Raw genomic sequence first — 27368 nt, 5'->3', positions numbered from 1 at the left:
AATACATAGTAAAGATACTGACTAATAAATAGACACAAATATACTAACTAATGAACTGACTGACCGAAATGACATTAACTGTTCCTGTAACAGTCTACTTCTGTATGTGTGTGTGTGTGTGTGTGTGTGTGTGTGTGTGTGTGTGTGTGTGTGTGTGTGTGTGTGTGTGTGTGTGTGATTAATAATGTGTATGTAAGTACATATCATTACAGGCTATAAACACTTATTCTAAACTTAACCCCAGGAACACTGCGTTAGATGTAATAATGCAGAAAGTTATTAGCCGTTTTTAATGAAGTACTTAATCTATAGCCTACTACATGAGGGCTCCAACTACGTGTGGCCTACAAAGTCATACATAGCACAATATTCTTAATGAGTTTCTTTATTTTTTTCATGTTTCATGAAAAATTTACAAAAACTATACAGTTTTTTATGTATGTGAGAAAGGAGCAAGACATAACAACACTGAACTTGTCACAGGTCCAAGAAGCACCACAATTTCAGACAAATCATTATCACAAAATTGAGAAAGGTATTTTCACAAAGATTGAAGTGTTCACAGTGATTGTGAAATTATGATAGATCTGCTAAGAAGTTGAGAACATGATAGAAAGAAAAAAAAAGAGGATAGCAACTGACATTTCAGTCTATTTTCCACCCGGTCATCAAAGCCTTCAGGCTTAAAGCCTAATTTATGGTCAACCTTATACGCAGACACGCAGAGCCCTCTGCGTTGTGTCAAACACCCTCCGAGCACCTCTACGTGGCCTGACTTGCACCTCCCAAATTTTTTAACTATCCGTCGAGACGACAGACAGCACGGACACCGCAGGGCTAACTACATCATTTCCGGAATCTCACTTTTCCGGTTTCATTCCCTCATCTCACAACAAAATTAAATATTTAAAAGTTAGCAGTGTTGGCAGTGCGCTCGGCAATCACATTTTCACCATGGACCCCAATAGAAGAAGGTTTGGCAGAAGAAGTAAGGAAATATGAGCACCTCTACAACTCATCCTTGAAAGAATACAAAGATTCCCACCAACCAACACCCACCAACCGACGGAGAACTACGAAAGGTTCACGACTGCTTCGAAGTGACTGCGTGGCCACCTAGTAACGCAGTCGTAGAAGCATAACGTAGCCTTTACTTGTGATGTGGCTGTGACCCACTGGCACCCTCTGGTTTGTAGGGGTCTGCCCGTGATACTGGCAGGTTAACTCTAGAGGGCGCTGTGGGGTTCCGGTGCCTTTGCCTTTTGGGGGCCATGTTGACGTGCATGTGATTGTTGTTGCCAATCTGCACATAAGAGAGGTCTACCATCTTCATGTTGACTGAGAGGAAGACAAGAGAGGAGAAGGAAAGCAATTAAAGGGGTTTTATTTCACAGACGCTTTTATCCAAAGCAACTCAAAATATCATAACAAATATCAGAATCATCAAAATTACATAATATAACTTCTATATATACAACAACAACAACAACTATGATGACATTTTAAAGGACATTCGTAGTATATGAATATGCTCCACTGTCTAAGCAAACCATGAGTGGTTAGCGGAAACAGTTGGTCAAGATGTTGAAGTCAAGTATGAAGTCAAATATCTGAGGTCTATTATATTTACCGTGTCCTTGGGTAGAAACAGGTGTAGAATACTGGCGCTATAAGAAAAAACAAAATGGCAATTATTAGCCAGTTAGCCTGTCCATTTGTAGGTGTTGATGGGAAAACCAATGGAGGCTATCTTATAGAAAGTCCCCTACGCACTCACTTGATAGGAAGGGTGAAGGGGCGGAGGTGTCGGAGTGACAGCGTGTTCTGATTTGTGATTGGATGAGGTCAACCAGGAGGAAGCTCTATGACGCTGAGGAACAGCTGTGATTGGCTTATGCGGATGCCTCTTGACAGAATCTAGGAATATAACACGTTAGTCGCTAGTAGTCATGTGCATCAACATGTAAATCACGCTTATAGAATAACTAAAAGCGTGCTACAAACACGATACAAATAAACACACAGGCCACAGCATATGGCATAGCTGCGTCATTTACTGTACTGTACGGCTGACTACAGTACAAGGGAATGAGTAGATTATATGTTGTAGTCTGACACTTTAATTGTATCTTTCATTTGAGCATATTTGGTGTCATTTATGAATAAAAAAAGTAATCTAATAACTATTTGATATTATTTATCATTTTGGCATTTTTGCAAGAAAGCAAACATTGTTTTACCTTCAGGCTTGTGTTTGACCTGGGAGATTTGGGTACTGCCAGTTTCCTAACAAAAATGGATTTAAAAAGCTCATGGTTAGACAGTGTTCTCTGTGTGTGTGTGTGTGTGTGTGTGTGTGCGTGTGTGTGTGTGTGAAAGAGAGAGAGACAGATGGATTTAAAAAGCTCATGGTTAGACAGTGTTCTCTCTCGCTCCCTCTGTGTGTGTGTGTGTGTGTGTGTGTGTGAGATAGAGAGAGAGACAGATGGATTTAAAAAGCTCATGGTTAGATAGTGTTCTCTAAGAAACTGTAACTCAAAGAACAACCACACACAATATTTGTTTTTACATATAACTGCTACTATCAGCAGTTATGCACGTGCAAACCAGACAGTGCACCCACACCCTGACAATACCATTCAAGTGTGGGATAGTTTTCGTGCTTTACAAATGAATGTGCTTAGTTGAGATAAGTTGTCTTATTGCTGTTTGTGAGTTTGGAATGATATGCTCTTCTTTTTTGTCCCGGAGATTCTTACAAACGCAAGATACATTTTGGTGCACAGTTCCTCTCTCTGATAAGAAACACGAAGTACACATCATCAGGGCTATGGGGATCTATGAGGTGGACTTACGGTGCCACCTCATAGATCACCGTAATGTACCACCATGTGACATACCTTACATATACTGTACATGTGCAAAAATGGTTGCTGACGCAAATAATGTACACCACAGGAGATAGAGAAGGACAGTGACAGTGGTTCATTGTTTTGGGAAGTGCAACCCAAGTCAAAACTTTCCATGGAATAGCTGGTTTGTGCTTAGTAAAGGGATGTGTAAACTGTGTGTGGGTCTCTCGTGGGTCTCTAGAAGCAAACAGAAGGCAAATGAGTGTCTATAAAGGATGAGTTTGGGCCGACTTGGGATTGCGCTGAGGACGATTTCCCCGACTATACTTGGGATTGCTCTGAGGACAATTCCCCCATTGTGAATAAAGGTGGAGCCTGACTGCTGTGTGTGTGACTGGTCTTTAAGACTTTTGACCACACGAACCATCGACATATATTTTACTGAGACATATGGATCACATACTGATACAGAGTTGAGTCGTTTATCATCAAAGTCACATTTACCTGGTGAGGTTCCTTCTCCCCGCATACTACTCCCTGCATACATGCTAAGGTGGGAGAAAAGAATGCATTAATATTATATATAATACATAATAATATTTGTCATTTTTTTTTGCATCTTCTGGGTACAGCTGTTGTTAAGTTTAAATTAACTGCGTGTTGGTTTACAGAGAAATCAGAGTAATGGACCGCCAAACGTAGCAATTGGTTTGATACAGTTGAGTTTACTGGTTTTAGGATTGGACAAGATTCAGCCGGAGTGAAGAGCTCACAATAGCTCTGTCACCCACGGCTGGAGAAGGCGTTCTGAATTTTACATGTGATCATATTAGTTTATAAGTCCAGTCTTCACTGAGGGCCTCCAGGTACGCCTCTGTGACTTCCATGTTTCAGTCGTAATTTCTGGCCTGACAATTACATTTCTGTGAGTCTCCACTCCCTTCCTACAGATAGTTTCCCTATCTCATCTGTCTCCTGCCCAGGCTGCCCTTGGAATTTATGTCACTGGTCATCCTAAACTTGAAAGCATGTGCTTTGAATGTTATCTGAGGCCCCTCTGTCTGAAACCTGTGGGCATACATTGTTAATAGAAATAAAATGTTAATAAATTCATACCTAAACTGAATTTATCTTACACTATAGACAATAAAATGAAGGACAACCCTCACACAGGGCACTAATTATCCACAAACACATACACTCCATTCCTCTGTAAGACAAATTCATCAATAAAGTTTGATTTATTTAATTAAGGAAACATTATTGTTATTAATATTATCATTCTTAGGAGTAGTGTAAGATAAATCTAGTTCAGTACGAATTTATTAACAACTTATTCATATTAACAATGTATAGGCTTATTTACCAGTACACAAGTATGGATTAGGACACAGTGTGCAGAACAGGGCCTGAGAAAACAGGGAGTTATCTGCTTCAGTTTAGCTGGCCGGGACAAGGTCAAGTCAGTGGCCTGACTGACTTTTAAGAGCCAGATCGTCTGAGGTTACTTCCTGGGGGCCTCCAGGTATACGCCTCTCTGGGAGTGTAGCACAACATATTCTGAAATAGTAATAATTTCTGGGTGACAATCATGGCTTTGTGAACACCTCGACTCCCTTCTGCAGATGGTCGTTATCTGCTCTGCGCCAGGCTAAGAGGCCACTGACTTGACCTTGTCCCGGCCAGCTAACCTGAAGCAGATAACTCCCTGTTTTCTCAGGCCCTGTTCTGCACACTGTCCTAATCCATACTTGTGTACTGGTAAATAGGCCTATACATTGTTAATATGAATACGTTGTTAATAAATTCGTACTGAACTGAATTTATCTTACATTAGTAGTAATAGTAGTAGCAGATATATGTTGATGTGATTTAAAGAGAGAGAGAGAGAGAGCGAGAGCGAGAGAGAGAGACGTTTAAAACCCTTTATTTAGAACCCCATTTGAAAACCATTGGGGGAAAAAAACACTGAAAAAAATCAGTCTATTTCACCGGTAAAAAACAAGCCCCCCAAAGTTAACGGTAATGCTCCCCTCCCTGACCCTCCTATTTCTCCATGAACCGAGCCACATTCTCCGTCTGCTGGTAGAATGTGTACTCCACCACTATTCATTCTCCGTCTGCTGGTAGAACGTGTACACCACCACTATTCCTGTTTCCACCAGAGATTTAAACATGGATATAATGCCTGTATCCTGACCTTCATTTCCTTGCTTTGTGGGATTTAAGGGTGGCCAACTTGGCCTGCCCTACCAAGACATTGGCCATCATATATACCAGCTCACGCCTAGCCAGCCTGTACTCACAACTGAACACAAATACAGCTTTTGAAAACATTACCCCAGCTTCATCAATACCCTTGATGAATAAAGGGAGAGAGAGAGACAGACAGACAGAGAGAGAGACAGAGACAGAGACAAACAGAGACAGTGAGACAGAGGGAGGGAGGGGAATGTGGAATGAAGGCCAGGATACAGGCATGATATCCATGTTTTAATCTCTGGTGGAAACAAGAATAGTTCTACCAGCAGACGGAGAATGTGGCTCGGTTAATGGAGAAATAGGGGGGTAAGGGAGGGGATGGTTACCGTTAACTAAATTGGACAAAAAGGGTGCTGGATTATAATCAAGGACTGTGCCTTTAATTTGTTATTATTTGACAAATGAGACCTACCTGTTATTTTATTTTGGGGGTAGTGTTTAAGCCTTATAAGGCCTAAGGTTTAGGGTTTATGGTGGTAGCATGTAATAATTAATGACGTGGGTTATTTAAATGACAATGTGGAATGTGGAATGTGAGGTCGTACCATGAACAGGAGAAGGGGGGAAAGCCATTGTCGTCTCACAGTGTGAATTCCTCAAAGATGCCGCAGAACCAGAGTCAGAATCCTGAAGAGAGGACATTTTTTTTTTTATTAGACAGCAATAATCGATAGTTAGAAAGAGAGAGAAAGACAAAGAGGATTCATTTCTAAATCTTTTTCAGTCAGTCCTGCTCCTGCCTTCCAAATAAAAAAGAATTGGGCATAGGATGTCCAGAGTCAACTTTTCCACATGATGTTAACAGCTTACTCTAAAGACAACAATCATTGTTGTTCCAGTAATTATGCAATTAATGAAAGCTACTGTAAAAATAAGAAGCTAAATTATTGTTGGTTGCATGGGAATTGCTAAGGTGATGTTTTTTTTGTGATACCAGGCTGAACGGCGGCTTACCAGTTTCTTCTGCACGTTAAACACTGCTTCACTTATCCCCCGTCTGTGCAGGTCAAACAGACCTTTTGTCACTGGGTGGCATTCTGAAGGAGAAGAGACCCATATTGAGAAGTTGCACATATTGAGTATCCTTATTACTGTGTACTGATTGTAACCCATAATACTATCTAGTTGTCATTTAAATAACCTACGTCATTAATTATTACATGCTACCAACATAAACCCTAAACCCTAGGCATTATAAGGCCTAAACACTACCCCCAAAATAAAATAACAGGTAGTTCTCATTTGTCAAATAATAACAAATTAAAGGTACAGTCCTTGATTATAATCCAGCACCTTTTTTGTCCAATTTAGTTTCTCTAGGTATCTGTTCAGCCAATCAAGGATAGATAATATACAGTGGGGGTACACATATAAAGCAGAAAACAATAGTTGAAATCATGGAAAGAACATGGGTTATCATACAAGCTGGAGAGAAAGAACCCCCCATCTTGACCATTCTGATGAGTTTAATAGTTGAATGAAGTTTCATAGGAAAACTCCATAGCTATTAGCTAACTGCTATTAGCTATGATCGTTCTTGAACAACCAACTTAATAACTATTGGCTAACTGCTGTGAGTGCCAGTTGTGTTTTAAATGGGGGGTGGGCTCAGCTTTAATAAACACAATACGTAACATAACCTTTTTTGTTCTACTCACTCTCAAAGGAAGGTCTCTGGGCCAGGTCTGTCATCCAGCATTTTTCCATCAGCTCAGCGATCTCAGCCAGACCCTCCACACCCTCCAGAACCAGGGGCTGCAGATCGGGACGGTCCCCAAGTGGGATCCGGAACCGCACCAGAGTGGACAGAGCATCTAAAGAACCGCACCAGAGTGGTCTGAGCATCTAAAGAACCGCACCAGAGTGGACTGAGCATCTAAAGAACCGCACCAGAGTGGTCTGAGCATCTAAAGAACCGCACCAGAGTGGTCTGAGCATCTAAAGAACCGCACCAGAGTGGTCTGAGCATCTAAAGAACCGCACCAGAGCGGTCTGAGCATCTAAAGAACCGCACCAGAGCGGTCTGAGCATCTAAAGGGGCAGGGAGATGTAGAGGAACGTGGGGGGTGTGGGGGGTGTTAAAGATGAACTGGAACTGGAACTAAGTGGAATGAATTGTAACTAACTTAATGGAACTAAAAAAAAGAAGAGGTGATATGTCAAAGGTCAAATGAATAGGGGAGGAGAGGGCAAGGAGCAGTGATTTGAATCCACAAAGTGATACAGCTGGTCTCTAGCGCATAGCACAGCACTGAGCTGGTGGCAGTGGGGAAGTCTATACACACCACTCTCACTTGATGTTTACACTGTCAATCACAGGAGTAGGGCCTCCCTCCACATGCATGCATATCAGGCCTGTTCACAAGTCTGGATTCTCAATTTGCCTTAAATATGTGAGCAGAATTTGGCAAGGTCTCTAGTCAAAGACATAGAGCATCATGTGGGAATCGCTGTAAAGGCAAGGAATGTGCAAGAAGGCAATGCAAGCACCCCCATTTATCCCTTACTGGGAGGGAAGGGGGGTTGGAGCAAGTGTGCATGCCACAAGCCAAAGAACTTAGAAAGTGAAAGAAAGAGCGCGAGTGAAAGAGAGAAACGTCTCAGGGATGACGTGAGGGTTGACTCACGTGGGTAAGGCTCCCTCCCTGTGAAGATGGACCACAGGAGAATCCCATAGCTGAAGAGGGCAATTAGAGAGCTCAGATTAGACTACGGGTTTACCTCTGTGAACCTTATTTGATAGCATGAGTTATTGCTAGACTGGGAAAGGTGTAATTAAGCCAGGGTGAGTACAGCCCGTGTGGTTTGGATGTGGGATTTCCACATGAGTTGTACTAGTGTTATAATTATGTTAAAGTAAACTGAAAATGTGTGTGTTCCTTAACTGTATGATTTCATCATCACATTTAATTCAATTTCTATAGTGTCATTAACCGTTTTCTCAAGGCGCTTTACAGAGCCCAAGACCGGAATATGCTTAAGATTGATTCCATATATAATTGATAGTATATTTACAGTATCTGCCATCCCTGGAACAGAACATGCTACTACCCCAATAAGTTGGGTTAATTTCCTGGGTTCAGTACTCAGGGCGCACACTTGTTGAGAAATATCTTTACGTGTGCTACACTAGAAGTTGTTTAGGATAAAAGACGCGTTGACGTTTAAATGAGTAAATGTGCACATATAATCATGTATAATTTACCTGTAGACATCCGAGGCACAGGTGGGCTTATAGGACAGGTTGAAGGCCTCGGGGGGCATGTAGCTGATTGTCCCTCCTGTCTCACCGTCCATCTCCCTGCTTCTCTTGGACACAGTGAGGGCAAGCTTGGCCAAGCCGAAATCTGTGAGCTAAAACACAGTTGAATCAAGTTGAATATTTGGAAATGTGGCAGCCAAGCAGAAAAAAATTCAGTACATCGTGTCTGATGAAGCTCCAAAGTATTGTAAGAGTATTTTTGTCTTGCGTGTTGGTTTAGAGAGGAACCACCATACGAAGCATTTTGTTGTTACAAGATACGTTTTTACTGGCAAATAGCAATACAATACAATACAGCAGTCAATACAGTACTTGACTGTAATGTATTGACTGCTGTATTGTATTGCTATTTGCCAGTAAAAACGTATCTTGTAACAACAAAATGCTTCGTATGGTGGTTCCTCTCTAAACCAACACTCAAGAGAAAAATATTCTTAAAGTATCACCATGGCAATGAAGTGATCCTAATTGTATTGCAATGGTATTGCAGTCATAACTGCCCAATAATGACCACGCTGTACATTACAATGGAAAACCACAACAATTTCACAATAAAACACAGAATATCCCCAATAGCCTAATTTCCTCTTAATTTCTATTGTTTCACTTCTATTACCAATTCACAATGATTGGCTTTTACAATAGGGAAGAAGCCATGGCAACCATGACATTGTTCCTGTCATGCTCATGATTCAAACTATACAACATAAAGAGGAAATAACGGTCAAGGCTGAAAAAGAGGTAAAGTCCCTAATATAGACTCATGAAGCCCATATACGCAATAGTAAACAACAGAAGTACAATATCACTTAAATGTCAAATGATTCAAAATGTTATAATTGCATTATTTCTGAGTTGACAAATAGAGTATTTCCTCTTATGGACATTAAAAAACTGATATTTTTAAAAAGACATATCATTTAGAAAGTGTTTTAGAAAATACTGACTAGTAGAAAACTCAGTGCAACAAAAGTGAATACACCTGTGATCACTGACACACAAGTTAGAAAACCTGTGGTCATTGAAACAAAATATAGGAAATAGAGATTTCCTATTAGCATAACTGCATGAAGATGGTTAAAAAATGACCGGTGGACACGAGCACTTTCTACATTTTGGACCTATGGGCTGCTGTGTCTATCTGCATATCTACATCATGGCTCCATATGGAAAAGAATTGCCAGAGGAATTGAAAAACCTGATCGTGAGACTTCACAAAGATGGAAAAAGATACAGGAAGATCGGCGACCAACAAAAAAATCAGTGGAAACACAGTTGCAGCAGTAATTAGGAGGTGTAGGACGAGCCATAGTACCACTAATCAGAGCCGCAGTGGCAGGCAAGTGCTTCAGACTTGGCATAGGGGTTATCCTGTCCGTCCCTGACCAAGACGGACATGATCACTTGACTTGGTCCCCCGGGCGCCATAAAAAAAGGCTGCCCACTGCTCCTGGCTGCCCTGGAGGAAGGACAGCCCAGAATGGGTTAAATGCAGAGGATACATTTCACTGCGACCTTTTCGGCATGCGTGTGTGTGTGTGTGTGTGTGTGTGGGTGTCCTGTGTCGCCACCCAAAAAATGCATGTGTGTGTTGTTGTGTGTCGTGTGTGACCATAATAAAACTCACTCACTTTGACTTTGACTCAAGGAAAATGGGAGTTTCTGTGACCATTCAGACAGTGCAAAGGACATTGCATAACGTCTTCAGAAGAAAACTGCAAGATTAAGCTCGACCGTGAAAAGACGACTGCTGAATATCGGAAGCACATTCTTTGGTCAGATGGGACCAAGATACATTTGTTGAGCTCAGATGGAGCAGGTGAAACTATGACCTGGCCAAGTATGTGACCTGACTTGAATCCATAGATCATTTTTTATTGTGTACGAAGCACGGCGACATGCGAGTCTGGCATGCAAACCTCAGAATGGATCCGCATTACTTCATTCCAGAAATACATTTTGAGTTCCAGCATGGGCATTTTGGCCCTGATGTCCGTCTTTGGAGTGCTGACGTGACATGACGTGAACATGCCACGAACTCTCCAGAATACACCGCACCGCACCGCACCACACCACACCACACATAAAAAGGGACACTGGCTCATAAAGGTTCCATTCTGTAATAATTCATTCATTTATAGACCGTCAGTCCCCATACTTTTACACAGCCTAACTTTGTCCATTTTTACTACACTGGTAAAAACAACACACGGCCTTTTCTGACCCAAATGGCAAGCTATTCAGGTCAACACTGACTGAGGAGGCTTTTGTTCCCGTCGCTCTAGTATATTGCTGGGGTGATATGTTATTATACTCAGGAACTGATTGTCTTGCACTAGTCACTAGGCAGTTGTATCTGTGATTGATTGGTAAGGCTGCGGCAGGTACGCGTTACTGTATTGTGAGTAAAGCTATGCCGTCCATCCGCATGTAAGAGACCAGGAGTTTTATTTATTAGTTTCACAAGAGTAAAACTGAAACACAAATGTCACTCTGCCACTTTCACCATGTGACACAATGGTTCATTTCCCTAAACTACTGACAGTCAGTGGGCTATTGTTGATAACCAGGGAAGGTCTACTACAAAACAGACTAGCATAACGTGCATCATACTCACAGAGCCGTGTTTCTCAGACATACCTGACAGACATGTGATGGGCATTGCTATGGTGTTTAGAATGTTGTTATTGTGATGATGAGTGTAGAAACCACACTAAACCAACCAGATTGATCCCACAACCGAACTGAAACGACCTGATATTCATGCTACTGTTACTGAACGTGATTCAGAAAGGACAACACATTTCATATCAGTCACATAATAACTGATAAAGGAATATGACAGGAAAAGGCACATCGCTAAAAGCCATTCCCCTGATAGCAAGCATGTATGAGTCCACAGGTGGATTTTGGTTGGCACCCTTCTGGGGGTGTGCCACTTCTGGTCCGCTCTCAGACCGCCACCCCCTTTAGTGTAACCGGGCGTGGATATTAAGAAATTACCAAATGTTAGCAATTCCTGAAATTTCGAAATCATATCCTTTGTGTAGTCATATTTAAAATATCAGCCACTAAAGAGAAGTTGGTCACAGCACTAGAAGGTTCTCAAGGTGAAAAATGACTTGGTCCATTAAAGCCTTATGTTACACACTGGTAGCATCTATAATAGTGTTTAGGGTTGGTGAAAATGACTAAAGAAGTATAAATGAGTAAAGAAAAAAACAGTTTTGAAAGCAAGTGGCTAAACAGTGGGCTGTTTGTCTGTAACTCACCAGCGGACCGCAAGCTCTGCACCCAGTGGGCCTACAGTGGGCCAGCAGTGGGCCAGCAGTGTGCCACTGGCCGTCTGCTATCATGGTGTATACTCACACACACTATATAAATCTGATTTGTTCGGTGCCTTTTTCTTGTCAAATATTTTTATGATCCTCAACTGATGGAACTGACTATGAGCAAAGCGTGCGCGCACGCACACTTTTTTTTTTTGCTTCTACAATAAACGTTATAAACAGTGTATATTTCTGTACATGAATGTATACAACTGAACTGAAATGAATGTGAATTGAATGCATTCGTGTTCTGACCCTGACGTTGAGGTCGCTGTCCAGCAGCACGTTGCTGGGCTTCAGGTCCAGGTGCAGCAGTGGTGGACACATGCAGTGGAGGAAGTTCATGCCCAGGGCCACCTGGTGGGCCAACCGGAAGGCCAGCGGCCAGGGCGGGGGCCCGCAGAGGGCCTCTTGGAGTCCGGCTAGGGAGCCCCGCTCCATGAACTCCATGACCAGGCCCAGCTGGGTGGAGGGGCCTGTGCCTGGGGGGCAGCCCTGGTACACCCCCAGGATCCTCAGCACGTAGGGGTTGCTGCCCTGACGCATCATATCTGCTTCTGTAAGGAGGGAGGTGCCAGACCTGGCAAGGCAGAGGAGGAGGTCATTGGATTTAGCTTCACACGTGTGTATGGATGGGTGTGAATGCATGCATTACATGTGCACAAGGGTATGTGCGTGTGTGCGTGCGTGCGTGCGTGCGTGTGTGTGTGTGTGTTGTGCACATGTTTACATCTTTTTGTCTTTTTTCTTTGTATTGAAGATACTGAATTCACAAAGGTAACTGAAAACAGATCATGAAACCAACGAAATTACATGATCTAGCCATTTAAATGGGTAAATGATAAAGTGGTGACTTTTCTGTGGCTGACAAAGAGCCAAACGATTAGACTGAAAAGAAAGGGGGAAAAATCTCCTCAAAATGTAACATGGCTCTGTTCAAAGCCACAAGTGTCCCCTGTAGCCATGTTCACGGCACTCACATAAAAACCTACCCATCACTGTAATGGAGAACCTTCACGGCCACATCCCACCCCCAGCGCACATGCTTGGCTCGATGGATCTGTCCAAACCCTCCACTGCCAATCACCTCCCACGACTCGAGGCTAGCATCTCCAATCAGACCAGGCATCTGGCAAGTCGACCCTTCCATTTTTTACTGAGGGTAAAAAGTTCAGATGTCTCTATTACGTGATTTCTTCGTTAGTGTTTGGCATTATTTTCAGTTATATGAGAGCGGAGCTTATTATGTTCAACAAGATGTTGTATTGTTGTTTTTTTTATTAACGATGATAAAACAACTACGACAGGTACAAAAAAACTGTCGCCGCGTAAGCATTCATGCATTCTACAGCACTAAGGTAAGAAAAACGAGGAGACAGGAAAGCAATATGAGACGGAACCACAATTCATTTATCTCGAGTTCTCGCCTCTGAACATGTGTCAGTAGCTATGAGCTACTGGTAAGCTTTTGCGGTAGGAAGGAAGGTGAAAACCAACGTTATACTGATTCCAGCAGAAAAAATATGCTAACTATATTTGGACCTACCTTAATTATTTGCATGTTCTGTAGCCGTTGTGTTTCTTTGTATCCAACTGGCATGTTTTCACAGCTGAATAAACTTCAGTTGTCTGAAGTGACTAGATCATGACGACGACAAAGCAGCACTTAAACGCTGACTGCATAAAATAAACGTATTTCACTTCTGCTCTTGGACGCCTGTAATTTGACGCCTTGTACAAGGGGAATTTACCTAGAAAGAGGAAGTTGCATGTTGACCGCAGGCTATGCCACAGATTTGTACCGTGCACCTTGCACCCACACCGTTTCCTCTATATTCTCCTCTTTCTTGGAGAAGTCATACAACGTCTGTAGCTAATACTTATAACCTGAGTGTTTGTGTATGGACTTGGTATGAGTTTCAAACTTTCTACATTAAGGATCAGCTTTTTAGTTAAATTACATCATCATGATTGAATGACTGCGCAACACGCTTATTTACATAAATAAAATAAATTATAATAGACTTTGTTTTGTCTTTCTTCTGCTTTAAATTACAGTTATTAAGTTTTTGTTTATGGCCATTTTGGTGCTCGCTACGGAAATGTCAGTCGCAATCGTTACGTCATTGGAATGCCCCTGTCAAATCGGAGATTGTCATCCTGTGATCTTCACCCAATGAGAGCGAGCAAGAGGACCGAGGTTACCACAGTTCTCCGACAACTTGAGCACGAATTCATACTTGGAAACAAAAAGCCATAATGTAGGGTAGTCTATTATTTTCTAGACATTTAATTTCCGTTCCAATCACGCGTCTATCTAGTCTGTAGTAGTGGTGAGGAGTGTATTCAGCAAAAACGTACAATATTAAGTATAAAGATAAAAACGTGTTGTTATACACTGTTCTGCTGTGCTGTGGACTGTTTTCTTTTGCCATGTGGGGCATGTGTGAATGTTGAGATATCGTTGAAACACAACGATAATCGTTGATGACGTTCTATAATAGAGAACATGTTACATTGTTGTGTCAACAGAGTCCGAATGTAGATTTTGTATGTGTTCTAATAGTGTGTGCGTCTATAGTAAAGACAATACGATCGCAGAAGGAAAAGTTTCATTTTATCAACAAATGCCCACGTTAAAGGAAAACAGGAATGACATTCTCAAATCGATAGTCTGATCTACAAGTGGGGATCATGAATGTGGACCATGTTGATCATTTTTTTAACGTTAACTAACGAGAAGCTTCCAATATCAAGTGGTGTTGTCGAACTTTGTGTCGAGTTACTGAAAAAGTATCAGGAAGAGGAAGACGGGGTGATACACCGATTTGAAACGAAACTTAAAGCTAAAGACAGCGAACAGACAAGTTACGAAGGCCTGAGTGGGATAGGCCTACTACATGTTGTAAGTAATCACTTAGATACAGGAAAAACACGAATTGTGCTGTAATGTCAACTGTATTTTTTATCGATTCAGTGTTTCTCCTTGTCACCTGATGAACCCGAAAATCGAGTCACGCTGAAGGGGGAAATAAACGTAGGTGCTTTCTCTTCCTTTCCTCTTAGAAGCTAGTCCTCGTCGTTTCCCAGCTATGGCTTTCGCCTCTGAGGAGAGCAGCGGAGACAGACAGTGGAGTGAGAGCAAGCCACAGGTCGAGGATGAGTTCACGTGTTCCGCAGCGCTGCGGGAAGCCGTACTGGCTCTCCAGCCCACGGTGAAGCGCGTTTTCGGGGTGGAGCTGGGCATCGCCGTGGAGGAAGGGGTGGGGGTTCATCAGACTGGACTCATGTGGCTTCAGCTGAAAGGGAGGTCTAAAGACGTCAATGCAGCTAAGGTGAGATCTGCATTTTGCCTTTACAAGCCATAATCTAGGCTATCCTTATTTATGACTTATTTATCTTTATTTTATTTTATTTTATTTTATTTATTTGTATTTGTATTTGTATTTGTAATTACATTTTTATTAATTTATTTGTATTTTTATGTATATATTTGATTCCTATTACCTTGCTGTTATTACACCTGTATTTCCCTAATGGGATTAATACAAGTTTATCTTACCTTATCTTATCCATTGGGCTGACATTCAGTGTCAAAATAAGTGTGGCTATAAAGTGATTGTCCAAAAAAGGGACAATGTTTGGTGAGCATGCTAGAAAGTCTTGTTTCTGATTAAATGTTGAATTACCCATGTAAACATAAGTGTCTCTGTGTTACAAAAAAGTGCTGGGGATTTGAGGTGAGATTCTGCCATGTAGCTAGTAGCCCACATGCAGAATGATGAGATGGAATTCACAGTTGAAAATTATATATTATATGAAGCTATGACAGACCATCAGCTGTGTTTGTGCTGAATTCCATGCTCACTGCCTATCTATCTTGTCCCTCTTCCACGTCCACTGTCTCTCTGTTTTGTCTCCTCTCCATGTCCACTGTCACTGTCCTCTGTGTTGTGAATCCGCAGCTCTTTGTGAAGGGTGTGGTGAACCAGGAAGAGCAGCAGGAGGTCCCCTACCCAGAGGTCCTGCACTGTGTGTTCTGTGGAGCTTGTGGGCTGTTCATGGATTGCCTGATCAGAAATACCTCGGCCCATATCTTGGTAAAGAATGTTTGAGGGAAAGAGAGGTGGCTATTGAGACGAGGACCAAGTTATTCTGCTGAAGTTTAGGGCCACATCTGTTTCAAGCTCTGATGCTAGCTAGAGAGGGATTGTGGCAATGTGATGACACAACGTACAAAATGTAATTCTGAATGGTGTGGTGGTAGAATATGAGACAAGCATGATGACAAGTTTAAGAATTTTAACTTTAATTTTAAACTTTTGACCCACTATGTGTTGTTTCCAGATCTTATTTCCATTCCCTGTGTCTATTCCCCTCTAGGTGGGTTCCCCAGGTTGTGTTCTCATTTCTGGCCTGGCAGAGCCTGTGGTCCGGGCCTACTCTCTCATTGTGGATCTGGTGGAGAGGTATGAGAGCAGCCAGGGTCGGCGCATGGACCCTGGGGCTCGAGGAGCAGGCGAGTCCCTGGATTCCCGTCGGGCCTTCAAGGTGCTGGTGGAGAGCAGGGAGGACCGACACACATTGGACCTGCTGGTGCTGCCAGTGACTGTGAAGGAGGTCCTCCTCGAACTGGTGAAGGACAGTCGTTGGAGTATGACTGCTGAGACTGCTGCAGCACAGGACGTTGACAACCCCGAGGCAGGGCAAAGCACCGCGGCCCTAGACAAGCCTTCTCACAGGATCCCAGAACAGCCTGACACAAGCCAGCACATTTCAGAAAGCACCCTGCTTCCCGCCAGCTCAAACTCAACCGTGGAGGTTGTTGAGCATTCCCACCAGCGCGGCACAGTTTTCCCTTCTACCACTCCAGGAAGGGAACTGCCTGATCCCTTCTTTCGGAGTTTTGCGGTTGTAGAGGGGGCCCCCCGAGGTCAAACAGAGGGCGCTGACGAGAGGGAAGTAGGACCCCAGGGAGCACAGGGATGGAGTATTCCACAGGAAGTCGGGGACGAGGTGTCTGCGACGGTGATGGCGGTCCCGGTCGGCGGCCAGGATGACTTCAGCCTCCTGCTGAAATTCTTCACTGCCATGGGCTTCAAGGAGGACGCCGTGAAGAGGGTGCTCGCCCGAACCGGGCCCCGGGACGCCTTCGAGATCCTGGAGATGGTCCAGCAAGAGCAGGACCGGGAGGAAAGAGAGGAGGAGGAGAGCCACCAGGAGAGCTTCAGCAGAAGGTCTGTTGACGGAGCTGAAGGGGAACCCACCTTCAGCAGGGCAGAGAGAGGAGAGCAGAACCAGAGCCAGACCCAGGCCCAGGGGGGCTCTGGGAATAGGAGCCAAGGGGAAGAGCTCAGGAGTGGGGAGGAAGAGGACTTCATCCTGGGGGTGATGAAGAAGGCAGCAGCCACCTGTGGGTACACAGACGACCAGGTGCGGGCGGGAGTCAGCAACCTGCCCGAGCACAGCTTCCACCAGCTGGTCCTGGAACTGCAGAGGCAGGGCGAGAAGGAGAAGGACGGCAAGCCAGTGGGGACAGACACAGTGGACGCTGCCACTGCCACTGCCACTCTCAGAGGACAGGAAATAGCCAAAGAGTCTCTCACCGGTTTGGCCAGAAAGGAGGAGGAGGGAGAAACGAAGAGGATGAGAAGGAGGAAGGAGGAGGAAGAGAAGAATGCTAGTAGAGCGATGAAGGGTAGAGCATTGGTTGATAAGAGAGATGTGGAGGAGGATGGGGACAAATGGAGGAAACCATTAGCAAGACAACCAAGTGCCACACCCGCGACCACATTGGATCAGAATGTACTCAGTCCTCCTGTGGAACATGGAGCGATTGAGAGGTACTTAATTGATCAAGCTTACCAGGAACCAACCCAACAGGCCTCCCCGAAAAGAAGGAGGCCTTATATTTCGGACCAGCATGACAATTTACATGAAAGGACTCCTGCGACTGGAGCTGCTAGTAACAGCAGAACAAACAACTGGAACACCTCCAACCATCAGAACCATCATCGAGGCCCAGATCAGATGGACCGAACTGGCAAAGGAGGTTCTTCTTCCATCAGAGGACCACCGCGACCTAGCTACCCTCATGAAATTTTCCTCCCTGAGACAAATCCACACATCTCAGCCACCCTGCCCACTCCCATCGCTAGACCACCACAGAAGGCAGGTTTCCCACCAATGGCCGCAGGGGCCACTGTCACAGGACAGCAGCGCTTCCTGGAGGGCTTGCGGATGCCCTTTGAACTCAAGCTGGCTGGCGACACGGGGGATCCCAATTTGCGATACATTGTTATCGACGGGAGCAACGTTGCTATGAGGTAAGTTGTAGTCAGGGTGACACACCACTCTCTCTTTCTTTCTCTCTTTCTCTCTTTCTCTTTCTCTCTCTCTCTCTCTCTCTCTCTCTCTCTCTCTCTGTGTGACAGTGGTAGTGGTAGTGTTCCATGTGTGTGTCTAAGCCTGTGTACACCTACTTTACATCTCCATCTTTATATGGTTGATGTCCACATGGCTATCAAAAAAGACAAGTATGGATGTACATGTACAAGTACAGTGGATCTTATTTGACCTGATGCAGTGATGGTGACTGGGTTTCGTGCAGATGAAATAAAATACCAGCCACTCTCCTTGTTTAGATATTTTAAAGTCCTGCAAAAGAGAAAAGGGTCTGGCCCAAATTAAAAAGGGCAAGTGAAAACATTCAGTCACCATTATGGAATTGTCTTTACCACATCCTAACACCTGGAGTTTGCTAGACTTTTGTTAGTTAAATTGAATTACATTCCTTGTGAATTCAGTAAAAGTTTGAACACATGACCACTCAGACTACGTCCACACTAAGCGGGGCGAATTTGAAAGCGCAGATGTTATGTAAAAACATTCTCCGTCCACATTATTGTTCTCGTACCATTTTTCAAATGTTGTACGTCCACACCAAAACGTTGCAGTGCATTAAAAGTGTCTGTTGGTGGTGTCTCAAGTACAAACTTTCCTCAGTATCATGGCATCCATACAACAACTCTCCGTTTTCCCTGTCGGAAACCCAGCATTTATATACACCTCAGAGAGATTGGAAAAAGTCAAAGTCAAAGTCAGAGATGTTTGGAAAAAGTATCTTTTTCGGTGGCGGAAAACGTAGTTTTAGTGTGGACAGGGGCTAAACGTAGAAATAATTATGCATTTTAATATTCACCTGGGTTAGTGTGGATGTGGTCTTAGTTGTGAATCCCTTCTGTTAGGTCACAATAATGGAACTATATGTGTCTGTGAAGAGTAAGGTTCCAGTTCCAGATCACACAAACAGTGTGGTAGTCATCAATGTGTCACTATACCATACCACAGTGGTGTTTCATCAAGTGTACCTAGGCCTTTAATTATGTTGCCATGGTAACATCTCCACAGCCATGGACTCGGGCAGTTCTTTTCCTGTCGTGGCATCGCCCTGGCGGTTCAGCACTTTTGGGACAGAGGTCTCCGCAAGATCTCAGCACTAGTGCCCCAGTGGAGACAGAAGAGAGACCCCAAGGTCAAAGGTATTACTTCCTGTTAATGGAGTCATTCTTCCAGTCACACAGTTGGTCAAAAAAGGATCCATTAAACTGTTATTATTAAGAATAATTATGTTTGAGGTTTAGAGTCGGAATACTTTCATTAACAGCTGAAATTATGTTATGGTCAGTATAAGGGAAAAAACTGAAACTATAACCTTTATTAAAAAATAATAATTGAGTGAAATGCAACATGTTGTTCTTACAGTAATTGGATGCTACCTGCTGTTAGGTCTCTGATTTGTATTGTCTCTCCCTCCTGTCATTTTCAAACACGCTTCTCCTCCTCCTCTTGATTACTCTCTCTCTCTCTCCCTCTCCCCCTCCCTCTCTCTCTCCTCTCTCTCCCTCTCCCTCTCCCTCTCTCTCTATCTCTCTCTATGCCCCCAGAACAACACTATCTGACTCAGCTACTGGACCTTGGCCTGTTGTCGTTCACACCCTCCAGGGAGGTCATGGGGAAAAAAATAAACTCCTATGATGACAGGTGCGTTCATATGGAGTCATGTTGTTTTAAAGAGTAGGACTCCTTAACTCTGAACAAGTAACAACATAATGCACTTTTTTGAGTTCATGAGCAGGATTAAGCTGTCTGTCTGTTCGACTCCTTTCTATTTCTGGCTTCTTTGCCATTCTAACTAGAACATTGTGAGTATAGAATGTTCTCTTTCAGAATGAACTCGTAGAGAAGTAAAAAAAATAAACGGTTAGTGCCTACAGGCTGATTGATTAATATGTAGCTACCCAACCAGCAAGACAAGCAGATGCCCTTCATTCTTCTTGTCCCTGCTCACACAGGGGTGATTTTTCTTGCCTACATGTTCACGCTGATACATTGTGCAATATCTGAGTCACCCAGCAGGTGTAACCAGATGGGTGTTCTGATGTGGTCGAAACCAAGGCCATGAGTCATGTCCATACACAGGGAGATTCTGTGCACTCGTTTGATTCGGTTTGGTTTGGTTAGAATAAGACTGCTGCCAAATATGTATGGTGACCCAACCTCACATATGAAATGCTTTGTGAAAACGAACTTGTTGCTGTGTCTGAGGAATGAGGTTGCATTCCCATGGTATCATACGTGTTCTCCAAAGCGATTTACAAAACATTAAAGCAAAAACATGTAAACAAGTAAAAACAATAAATAATAATAATACTACTAATAATACAACTATCATAATATTTATACAGTATTCCTCAAACAAACTAATTGGACAGATGGAGTTTAAAAAGGTGAGTTTTTAAACACTTTTCAAAAGTACCAAATCCATCACTGGAATGGACAGCCTCAGGGAGGTCAGGTCGAGGTACCACGAATGAGTCTTAATTCAATTCAATTTTATTTTATTTATATAACGCCATAACAATACAATTGTCTCAAGGCGCTTTACAGAGTCTTAAGACTCACAAGGCAAAGACAACAGCCTCTCATCAGAGGAGGGCTAGATCATGGCATTTCAATAGGTTGGTGCCGGTCTAGTGGTTGTCCTATGTATATATAATACAAAATGTTTTTATAAGGCAAGTTACTGGGAAGTGCTTTGAAAACAAGTTGCTGGTACAGGTTTCTGTTCTGGTAGAAATGGCATGGCAGGATAAATGCTAATTCCTGTTTACTGTTGTTAAGTTAAAATGAACTGCGTGTTGGTTTACAGAGAAATCAGAGTAATCGGACCGCCACACGTAGCACTTGGTTTGATACAGTTGAGTTTACTGGTTTTAGGATTGGACAAGATTCAGTCGGAGATGCAGAGCTCACAATAGCTCTGTCACCCACGGCTGGAGAACGCGTTCTGAATTTTATATTTGATCACAATTGGTTTATAACTCCAATCTTCACTGATGGTACTTTCTGGGCCCCACACGTATACGCCTCTCTGTGACTTGCATGTTTCAGTCGTAATTTCTGGCCTGACAATTAAGTTTCTGTGAATCTCCACTCCCTGGTACAGATAGTCTCCCTATCTCATCTGTCTCCTGCCCATGCTGGCGTATGACCTTGGAATTTATGTCACTGGTCATCCTAAACTTGAAAGCATGTGCTTTGTATGTTATCTTAGGGCCCCTCTGTCTGAAACCTGTTTTCCAACTGCCTTCAGTTTGCTGGTTAAATGGGCATACATTGTTAATAGAAATAAAATGTTAATAAATTCATACCTAAACTGAATTTATCTTACACTGTTTACTGTGTGTCGGTTACATACAGGTCTGTGGTAAGACTTCAGTTTGTCAAAAGGAAGAAGCTTTCACTGCTGACTGCTATAGCAGTCATGTTGACACTAAAGCTCGCAGTGGTACACAGTTTAGAACTAATGGGGCAATTATCGACTAGTGGGGCAATGTTCTAATAAGGATAAAGAGGCTAAAGTCGTTGGCACAAACAACCTGAATCTATCCAGATCATTTGAAAGGTAATTCATATTTTTTTTCTTCGTTTTTTGTTTTTTAAATAATAGGATCATGCTTCAGCTTGCCCAGAAGACAGACGGAGTGATTGTGACAAACGACAACATGAGAGACCTGTTTGATGAGTCGAATGCCTGGAAGGACATCATCAAAACAAGGTAGAGAACATGAGGCCATACATGTGAACAGAAGGGCCGACCAATATGATGAAAGCTTGGAATTGTTGGGTTCTATCTTAACATTTTGGGTCAAAAAAAGAGTTAATGTCTAATTAATTAATGAATACATTATTTATATGCCTCTGAAAGTTTTGGTGAAAAGGGGATATCCAAATATTATATGAATAATGTATGTAAAGAATAACTTATGAAATAATATATCAAACATTTTGAAATGTTTTTGTTTGTAGAATGCAAATAGTGTAATTAGATTACATAGGTAATTCGATAGAACTGTGTTACACTTTAGCCATGAAATGTAGTGTCTATGGCTTGTAGTATAAAGTGCTGTTGCCCTTTTTTACTAGATAGTCAACAAGTAAATACTACACAAGTGAATAATCAGGGCTCCTAAGGCTATGTTTGTTGTGGTGTGTGTTTGTTTTGTTGTGGTGTCATGTGAATGATATTATGCTTTAACTCTTGCAGGTTGCTCCAGTACACGTTTGTCGGGGATCACTTTATGGTTCCAGACGACCCTTTGGGCCGAGACGGACCTCACCTCAACGATTTCCTTCGCTCACAGCAGAGGTATTGTACATATTCACACACACACACACACAAACAAACACACACACACACACACACACACACACACACACACACACACACACACACACACACATCAATTAAAGCTCTGAACCTGCTGTTTAGATTAATAGTAGAAAGCATTGTTTTGCTTTTTCTTGTTTCCTCTGTATTCTTTCAACTCTCCCTCTAATTTTCTTCCTTTCTCTCTTTCCTCCTCCCCTTTCACTCTCTTTTTCAGATCCTCCATCACCAGCAGTCACACGTTCACAGGCGTCTCCTCCTCCATCCCCCTGCCCCAGCAGCGCTCTCAATCAGAGGTACTGCAGTTCCACGACAGGACACCAGGGAGCAGCAGAGTAGCATCAGAGTTTCAGTCGGAACATCCAGACCTCCAGCCCCAGGGCCCAGCATGCCAGTCCCAAGGCTGGGAACAGGCGCGGCAGAGGAGGGGGAGGGGCCGAGCTGAGGCGGAGGCCCAGCAGCAGAGAAGCGCGGAGGAGACGTCCAGGCTGAGGGAGAGCCTGAACCAGGTGTTCACAGGGCAGGCGAGTGCAGTGGCACTGGCCCTACAGATGCACCCGACCCTCACGGACGTGAACCTGCTATCCCACTTCATCCTGGAGCACCAGGCAGCTGGGGAGTAGAGTAAAATTGAGAGAGATGGAGAGAGAGGGAGTAATATTTGTATCTTTCTGTGTGTGTGTGTGTGTGTGTGTGTGTGTGTGTGTGTGTGTGTGTGTGTGTGTGTGTGTGGACATAGGTGTGTGGGTGGGTTTTTACGAATGTGTCAAGACCACACTACTAAGATGATGAATTGCCTGAGAGTATAGATGAGCAATGATAAATATATATTTTAGCAGCTTTAATTTCATACAATCTATACTACTCATGACAACTACAAGGGAGTGATCTGCTGAATGACCTGTGGAAGGTCGAGTGAAGACTGAGAGACGATAAAACACAAGAGAACTAAGATGGAGGGAGGGGCTTCAGTTGCATTGCCATGATCCTGCAAAACCAAAGATGGCTACTTGGTCCTCTTGAGATATTTTATTTTTTTAACTTCTTTTGTCTTACTTTTTTACTGAATCTTAATGTGGAATTAACTTCATAGTGAAAAATGTTTCCCGTTTTTGTGGTGAAAGCATGTCTATATTGTTGGAGTATTGTCTAACTATTAGAATCGCTAAAGTATTTTTTTATCATGTGCATTTGCAAGTGTTATGAAAGAGTATTTATATATCATCTTCATGTTGTTGTTAAGCACCAAGTGTTTACATCAGCGGTTTCTATCATCAGTGATCATTTAAAAGGCTTGTCTAATATTTCCATTTTGAACTAGTGTTGTCCATAACAGAGCTTACAATATCTCACATTTTACTGACATTGAAATTTAATCTGACACACAAACTCAAATGTAAAGTATTTCTGAACATATCTGGATTGGGTTTTCCTGACATGTCATGATTCTGTTTAATTTGTAGTGTACCACTTCATGTAGGTTTTAATGTCAACACCACTATTATTTAAGATAAATATCACCCTGTCACAATAATGTTATCACATAAAATAAAGTTTAAATATAGTCACTCATCTGTAATCATTGTGATTAACAACCAACCAACCAGCAGTAACCAGCAAACAGTAGATGTAGTAGATAGTAACGTGTGTACAGCTGCACCACGACAGTAAGGACTGAGGAGTGCTAAGTGATTGCTGTGTGCTAGTTTCTAGTTCTGATTTGTGTGTACTTGGTAAGAATGATTATTACACAAGGTTTTAACCCTCAGACTCACTCTATTATGTCTAAGGTGCAGTTTAATGGGTCAGTTAATGTTAAATAAGTCACAGAATATATTCACTTTATGCTGTGATAGACTTTTATTTAGAACATAGTTTAAGCAATGCATCAGATGAAATACATCATAACAAATATAAAGAGCCCAGAGAAGTAATAGCTTATGATCTAATCTAAAAGCTGACATTTAACAAAAGCCCCAAAACCTATAGAGTTTGTGTTTTAATGTAGTTTACTTAACAGTAGCGAGGAATAACACATGAATATGAACTATTTCAGTGTTTCAGAACCCCATCCATCCCCTGGGACGCTCGCCCGATCCTCCTGAACAGTTTAGCGTCCCTGATCACTATCTGCTGGCGTCTTATCTCCATGATGAAAGTATATTTAATTTGTTCTTATTGTTCTGTGATCTTCTCTGCGTGTTGCAGAAGCGATACGGCTGCATTGAAAGTGTGAAGAATTTGCAAAACATATAGAGCAAGATCTATTAAAAAGGGAGACCAGGTGATGAAGTCAGCCTGACCCCTGCTGTCTCTGTGGAGGCTGACACTACAGGGTCTCCCTGCAGACGAGCACACACAGCAAAGGGTCTGTCACCAGCCGTAAACTCATGACGACCAAGACCCATGTAACCCATGAAGACCCATGGTTCACGTAATAAGTGTCCATGCCGTAAATGACTGGGCCAGGGATATAGAGAAAAACAAGAGTGAACACAGCGGTCACGAGAACCTTGAAACTCCTCTGCTTGTGCCTGAGCAGGCCAGCAGATGAGCTTGAGAGTCTTAGGGTCAATGCACTTGTTATGAAGGCCAGGATCACTGGCACTACACAGATGATTACGTTGATGATATAACCAATGGTGGAGAAGAAGTTACAGCTGATTACAGTGATCCACACAGTCAGAGACAGTGCCGGGGGCAAGAAGACATGAAAGAAGTGAGAGGATGAGTGGGGGTAAGTCAGACACAGAATCCCCTCTAGCGCCACCAGCTGGTGGAAGTGCAAACCGCAGAGCCTTGCCTCAACGAAACTGTAGAAGAGCGCCTCGCAGGGTGAACATGGCCCTCTCTGCAGGAGCCATATGATCAGGAAGGGGCTCACCACCAGCTCCAAGATGTCGCTGAAGATGAGGGAGACGACAAAGGCTGAAACGGTACCCCCTTCTTGCTGATGGCGTCTCAGATGGTAGAGGGCCCAGACGATGGTGGGCAGCCCTGCGCACAGACTAGCAGAGAAGAACAAAGACATCCAGATCTCCTCAGCCATGGTGCAGGTGTTACAGGTGAGATTGGCAGATCCTGTTCAAAACAAGACAGGATTTAAATTAGGAATTGGACAACAGCTCCAAACTATCAAGCTATTGTGGCATTGCATGTGGCTATCAGCTATGTGTGGCTTTTTTTTTTACCTATGACAGATTTTCCCTGTAAACATATTGTACAAGAATGAAAACAGGTCACCTGCCCACACTGATGATACCAGAGCCCACCCCACCATGCACCAACCACATGCACAGACATACCTAACGTCTGTCACTAAGACCTGATTACTCCAGTTGTTATATATATTATATTTTAAATATAAAAGTACATAAATGCATTTGCTTTGGCCTCCTTTTTAAATGATTTAAACTCAAATTATTTCAACAAATTATTTTAAATAAAATATTGATCTTATTTGGTTTCTTGGTATTGATGTATTCACAGTGGCTGATATTTTATCTTTGCTATTCTTACAGCTGAAAGAGTGATAATGTAATCCCCAAGCAGTTACAGCTAAGCCTTAATACTAATACATAAATGTTATATTACTTGGGTTACTGGTGATATTACAACAAAACATTATGCAGTTGCATATTCATTGTATCCCTGCCTACCTTTTACATGAAATAAAAACATACTGAGAACATTTTGAACATTTAGAAAATAATACTGATAAAAAAATAATAGTGAAAGGAATTGAAGTCTGACATAAGAATAACTTTTAACTTTGACATTAAACTACTTAAACAATTATATCATTTATAAAGCATACTATCATGCAGTGCGGAACATACAGACAATATACATTTATATATAAATCATTTAATAATGTCTAAAGCTTTCAGTTGAACCCATGTGTGTTTCAGACATGGATAGTTAATGTCAAACTAACTTAGCCTTACCTGTATCGCCTGGCGCAGCAGGACTGTAATAGTTTCTGCTGTTCATGTGACTTATAGGAGACAGCCACTCCCTCTCACACTCTCTTACCCTCTCAGCTCAACCAGTATTCTCAAAAGCACACAGCCTAGTTTTCCTTGTGTGTCGGTGTGTGTGCTTGTGTGTATGTCTGTGTGTTTGGGTACATGTGTCTCCTTCTGTGTAATTCCTTAAAAAAATATCTTTCCCCACCTAATATGTGTCCAATATGTTTATTTATTTATTTTTGTAGACTTTGCTTTCACTCTCAGTTTGATAGACTATGATTTCACTCTTTGAGTCCAATCTACTAGGTACTTTGGCAAGGGTGGCAATGTGAGGGTGCAAGTCTCCACAGACTGGCTTTCAGTGATAGTATTCTCTCTATCTTCTCGCTATCTTCTTTCTTTCTTTGTTATTGTTGAACTCACAGTAAAAGTCTACCCAGATCTAGTGCAAACATGCATGTGTCTGTGTGCATATGGATACATGTTGGTGGGCTTATACACACACACATATAAATTATTTATTTGAATCCACCAATCATACACACACACACACACACACACACACACACACACACACACATACACACAAACACACACCCATACATGCAGTTACTGCAGCTCTAGGTTTGATTGTGGGATCCTAAGACATTCAAATGTTTTATATTAATAAACATATATTGTATATTGTATATTGCTCACTGTGTGTGTGTGTGTGTGTGTGTGTGTGTGTGTGTGTGTGTGTGTGTGTGTGTGTATGTGTGTGTGTGTGTGCGGTTGCATGTGTATGTGTAAACTCAAGGGTTTTTACTTACTGTGCAAACCTATTTCCTGTCAACGTCTCACACACCAAGCATCTAGATGCTTCATCTGACCACACTGTTGGGAACAGATCACCAAGCACCAGCCCACCAAGCACCAGCCACAAGCAAAACAAATGCCTTTGACACAAGTTTGTATAAA

General features: G+C 42.6%; 2 protein-coding genes across 6 annotated transcripts; one reads left to right on the top strand and one right to left on the bottom strand.

Annotated features, from left to right (window-relative positions):
- Positions 1 to 369: 369 nt before the first annotated feature.
- On the bottom strand, positions 370 to 13554 carry ripk3 (receptor-interacting serine-threonine kinase 3). Of its 2 annotated transcripts, XM_031584783.2 has the most exons (13): positions 13252 to 13554; positions 12698 to 12861; positions 11961 to 12285; positions 8320 to 8468; positions 7742 to 7791; positions 6773 to 6928; positions 6069 to 6151; positions 5660 to 5741; positions 3357 to 3400; positions 2241 to 2286; positions 1778 to 1917; positions 1631 to 1667; positions 370 to 1338 (listed from the first exon to the last, which is right to left on the bottom strand). In XM_031584783.2, the coding sequence occupies exons 2-13, from the start codon at positions 12853 to 12855 to the stop codon at positions 1151 to 1153; spliced, it is 1458 nt and encodes a 485-aa protein (XP_031440643.1). In that variant the 5' UTR covers positions 12856 to 12861; positions 13252 to 13554; the 3' UTR covers positions 370 to 1150. The 2 variants fall into 2 exon arrangements, with proteins under 2 accessions (XP_031440643.1, XP_031440644.1); XM_031584784.2 differs by lacking the exon at positions 12698 to 12861.
- khnyn (KH and NYN domain containing) lies at positions 12882 to 24007 on the top strand. Of its 4 annotated transcripts, none has more exons than XM_031584782.2 (9): positions 12882 to 13063; positions 14775 to 15040; positions 15671 to 15805; positions 16089 to 18031; positions 19116 to 19246; positions 19652 to 19748; positions 21718 to 21825; positions 22315 to 22416; positions 22655 to 24007. In XM_031584782.2, exons 2-9 carry the CDS (start codon positions 14798 to 14800, stop codon positions 23058 to 23060), a joined length of 3165 nt encoding a protein of 1054 aa, XP_031440642.1. In that variant the 5' UTR covers positions 12882 to 13063; positions 14775 to 14797; the 3' UTR covers positions 23061 to 24007. The 4 variants fall into 4 exon arrangements, with proteins under 4 accessions (XP_031440642.1, XP_031440639.1, XP_031440641.1 ...); XM_031584779.2 differs by having other exon boundaries at positions 14772 to 15040; XM_031584781.2 differs by lacking the exon at positions 12882 to 13063 and adding an exon at positions 13947 to 14610.
- The last annotated feature ends 3361 nt before the right edge of the window (positions 24008 to 27368 follow it).

Source organism: Clupea harengus, chromosome 18, assembly GCF_900700415.2.
Source record: "Clupea harengus chromosome 18, Ch_v2.0.2, whole genome shotgun sequence".
Lineage (NCBI taxonomy): Eukaryota > Metazoa > Chordata > Actinopteri > Clupeiformes > Clupeidae > Clupea > Clupea harengus.
The sequence above is the reverse complement of the archived record's forward strand: the minus strand, read 5'-3'. Positions and strand labels throughout refer to the sequence as shown.

Coding starts and splice junctions, on each gene's coding strand:
- ripk3 (XM_031584783.2), bottom strand. CDS start 12,855: ATGGAAGGGTCGACTTGCCAGATGCCTGGTCTGATTGGAGATGCTAGC. Junction 12,286..12,697: donor GTTCTCCATTACAGTGATGG/GTAGGTTTTTAT, acceptor CTGCCTTGCCAG/GTCTGGCACCTCCCTCCTTA. Junction 2,287..3,356: donor GGGAGAAGGAACCTCACCAG/GTAAATGTGACT, acceptor CATTTTTGTTAG/GAAACTGGCAGTACCCAAAT.
- khnyn (XM_031584782.2), top strand. CDS start 14,798: ATGGCTTTCGCCTCTGAGGAGAGCAGCGGAGACAGACAGTGGAGTGAG. Junction 15,041..15,670: donor AAGACGTCAATGCAGCTAAG/GTGAGATCTGCA, acceptor GTGAATCCGCAG/CTCTTTGTGAAGGGTGTGGT. Junction 15,806..16,088: donor ATACCTCGGCCCATATCTTG/GTAAAGAATGTT, acceptor ATTCCCCTCTAG/GTGGGTTCCCCAGGTTGTGT.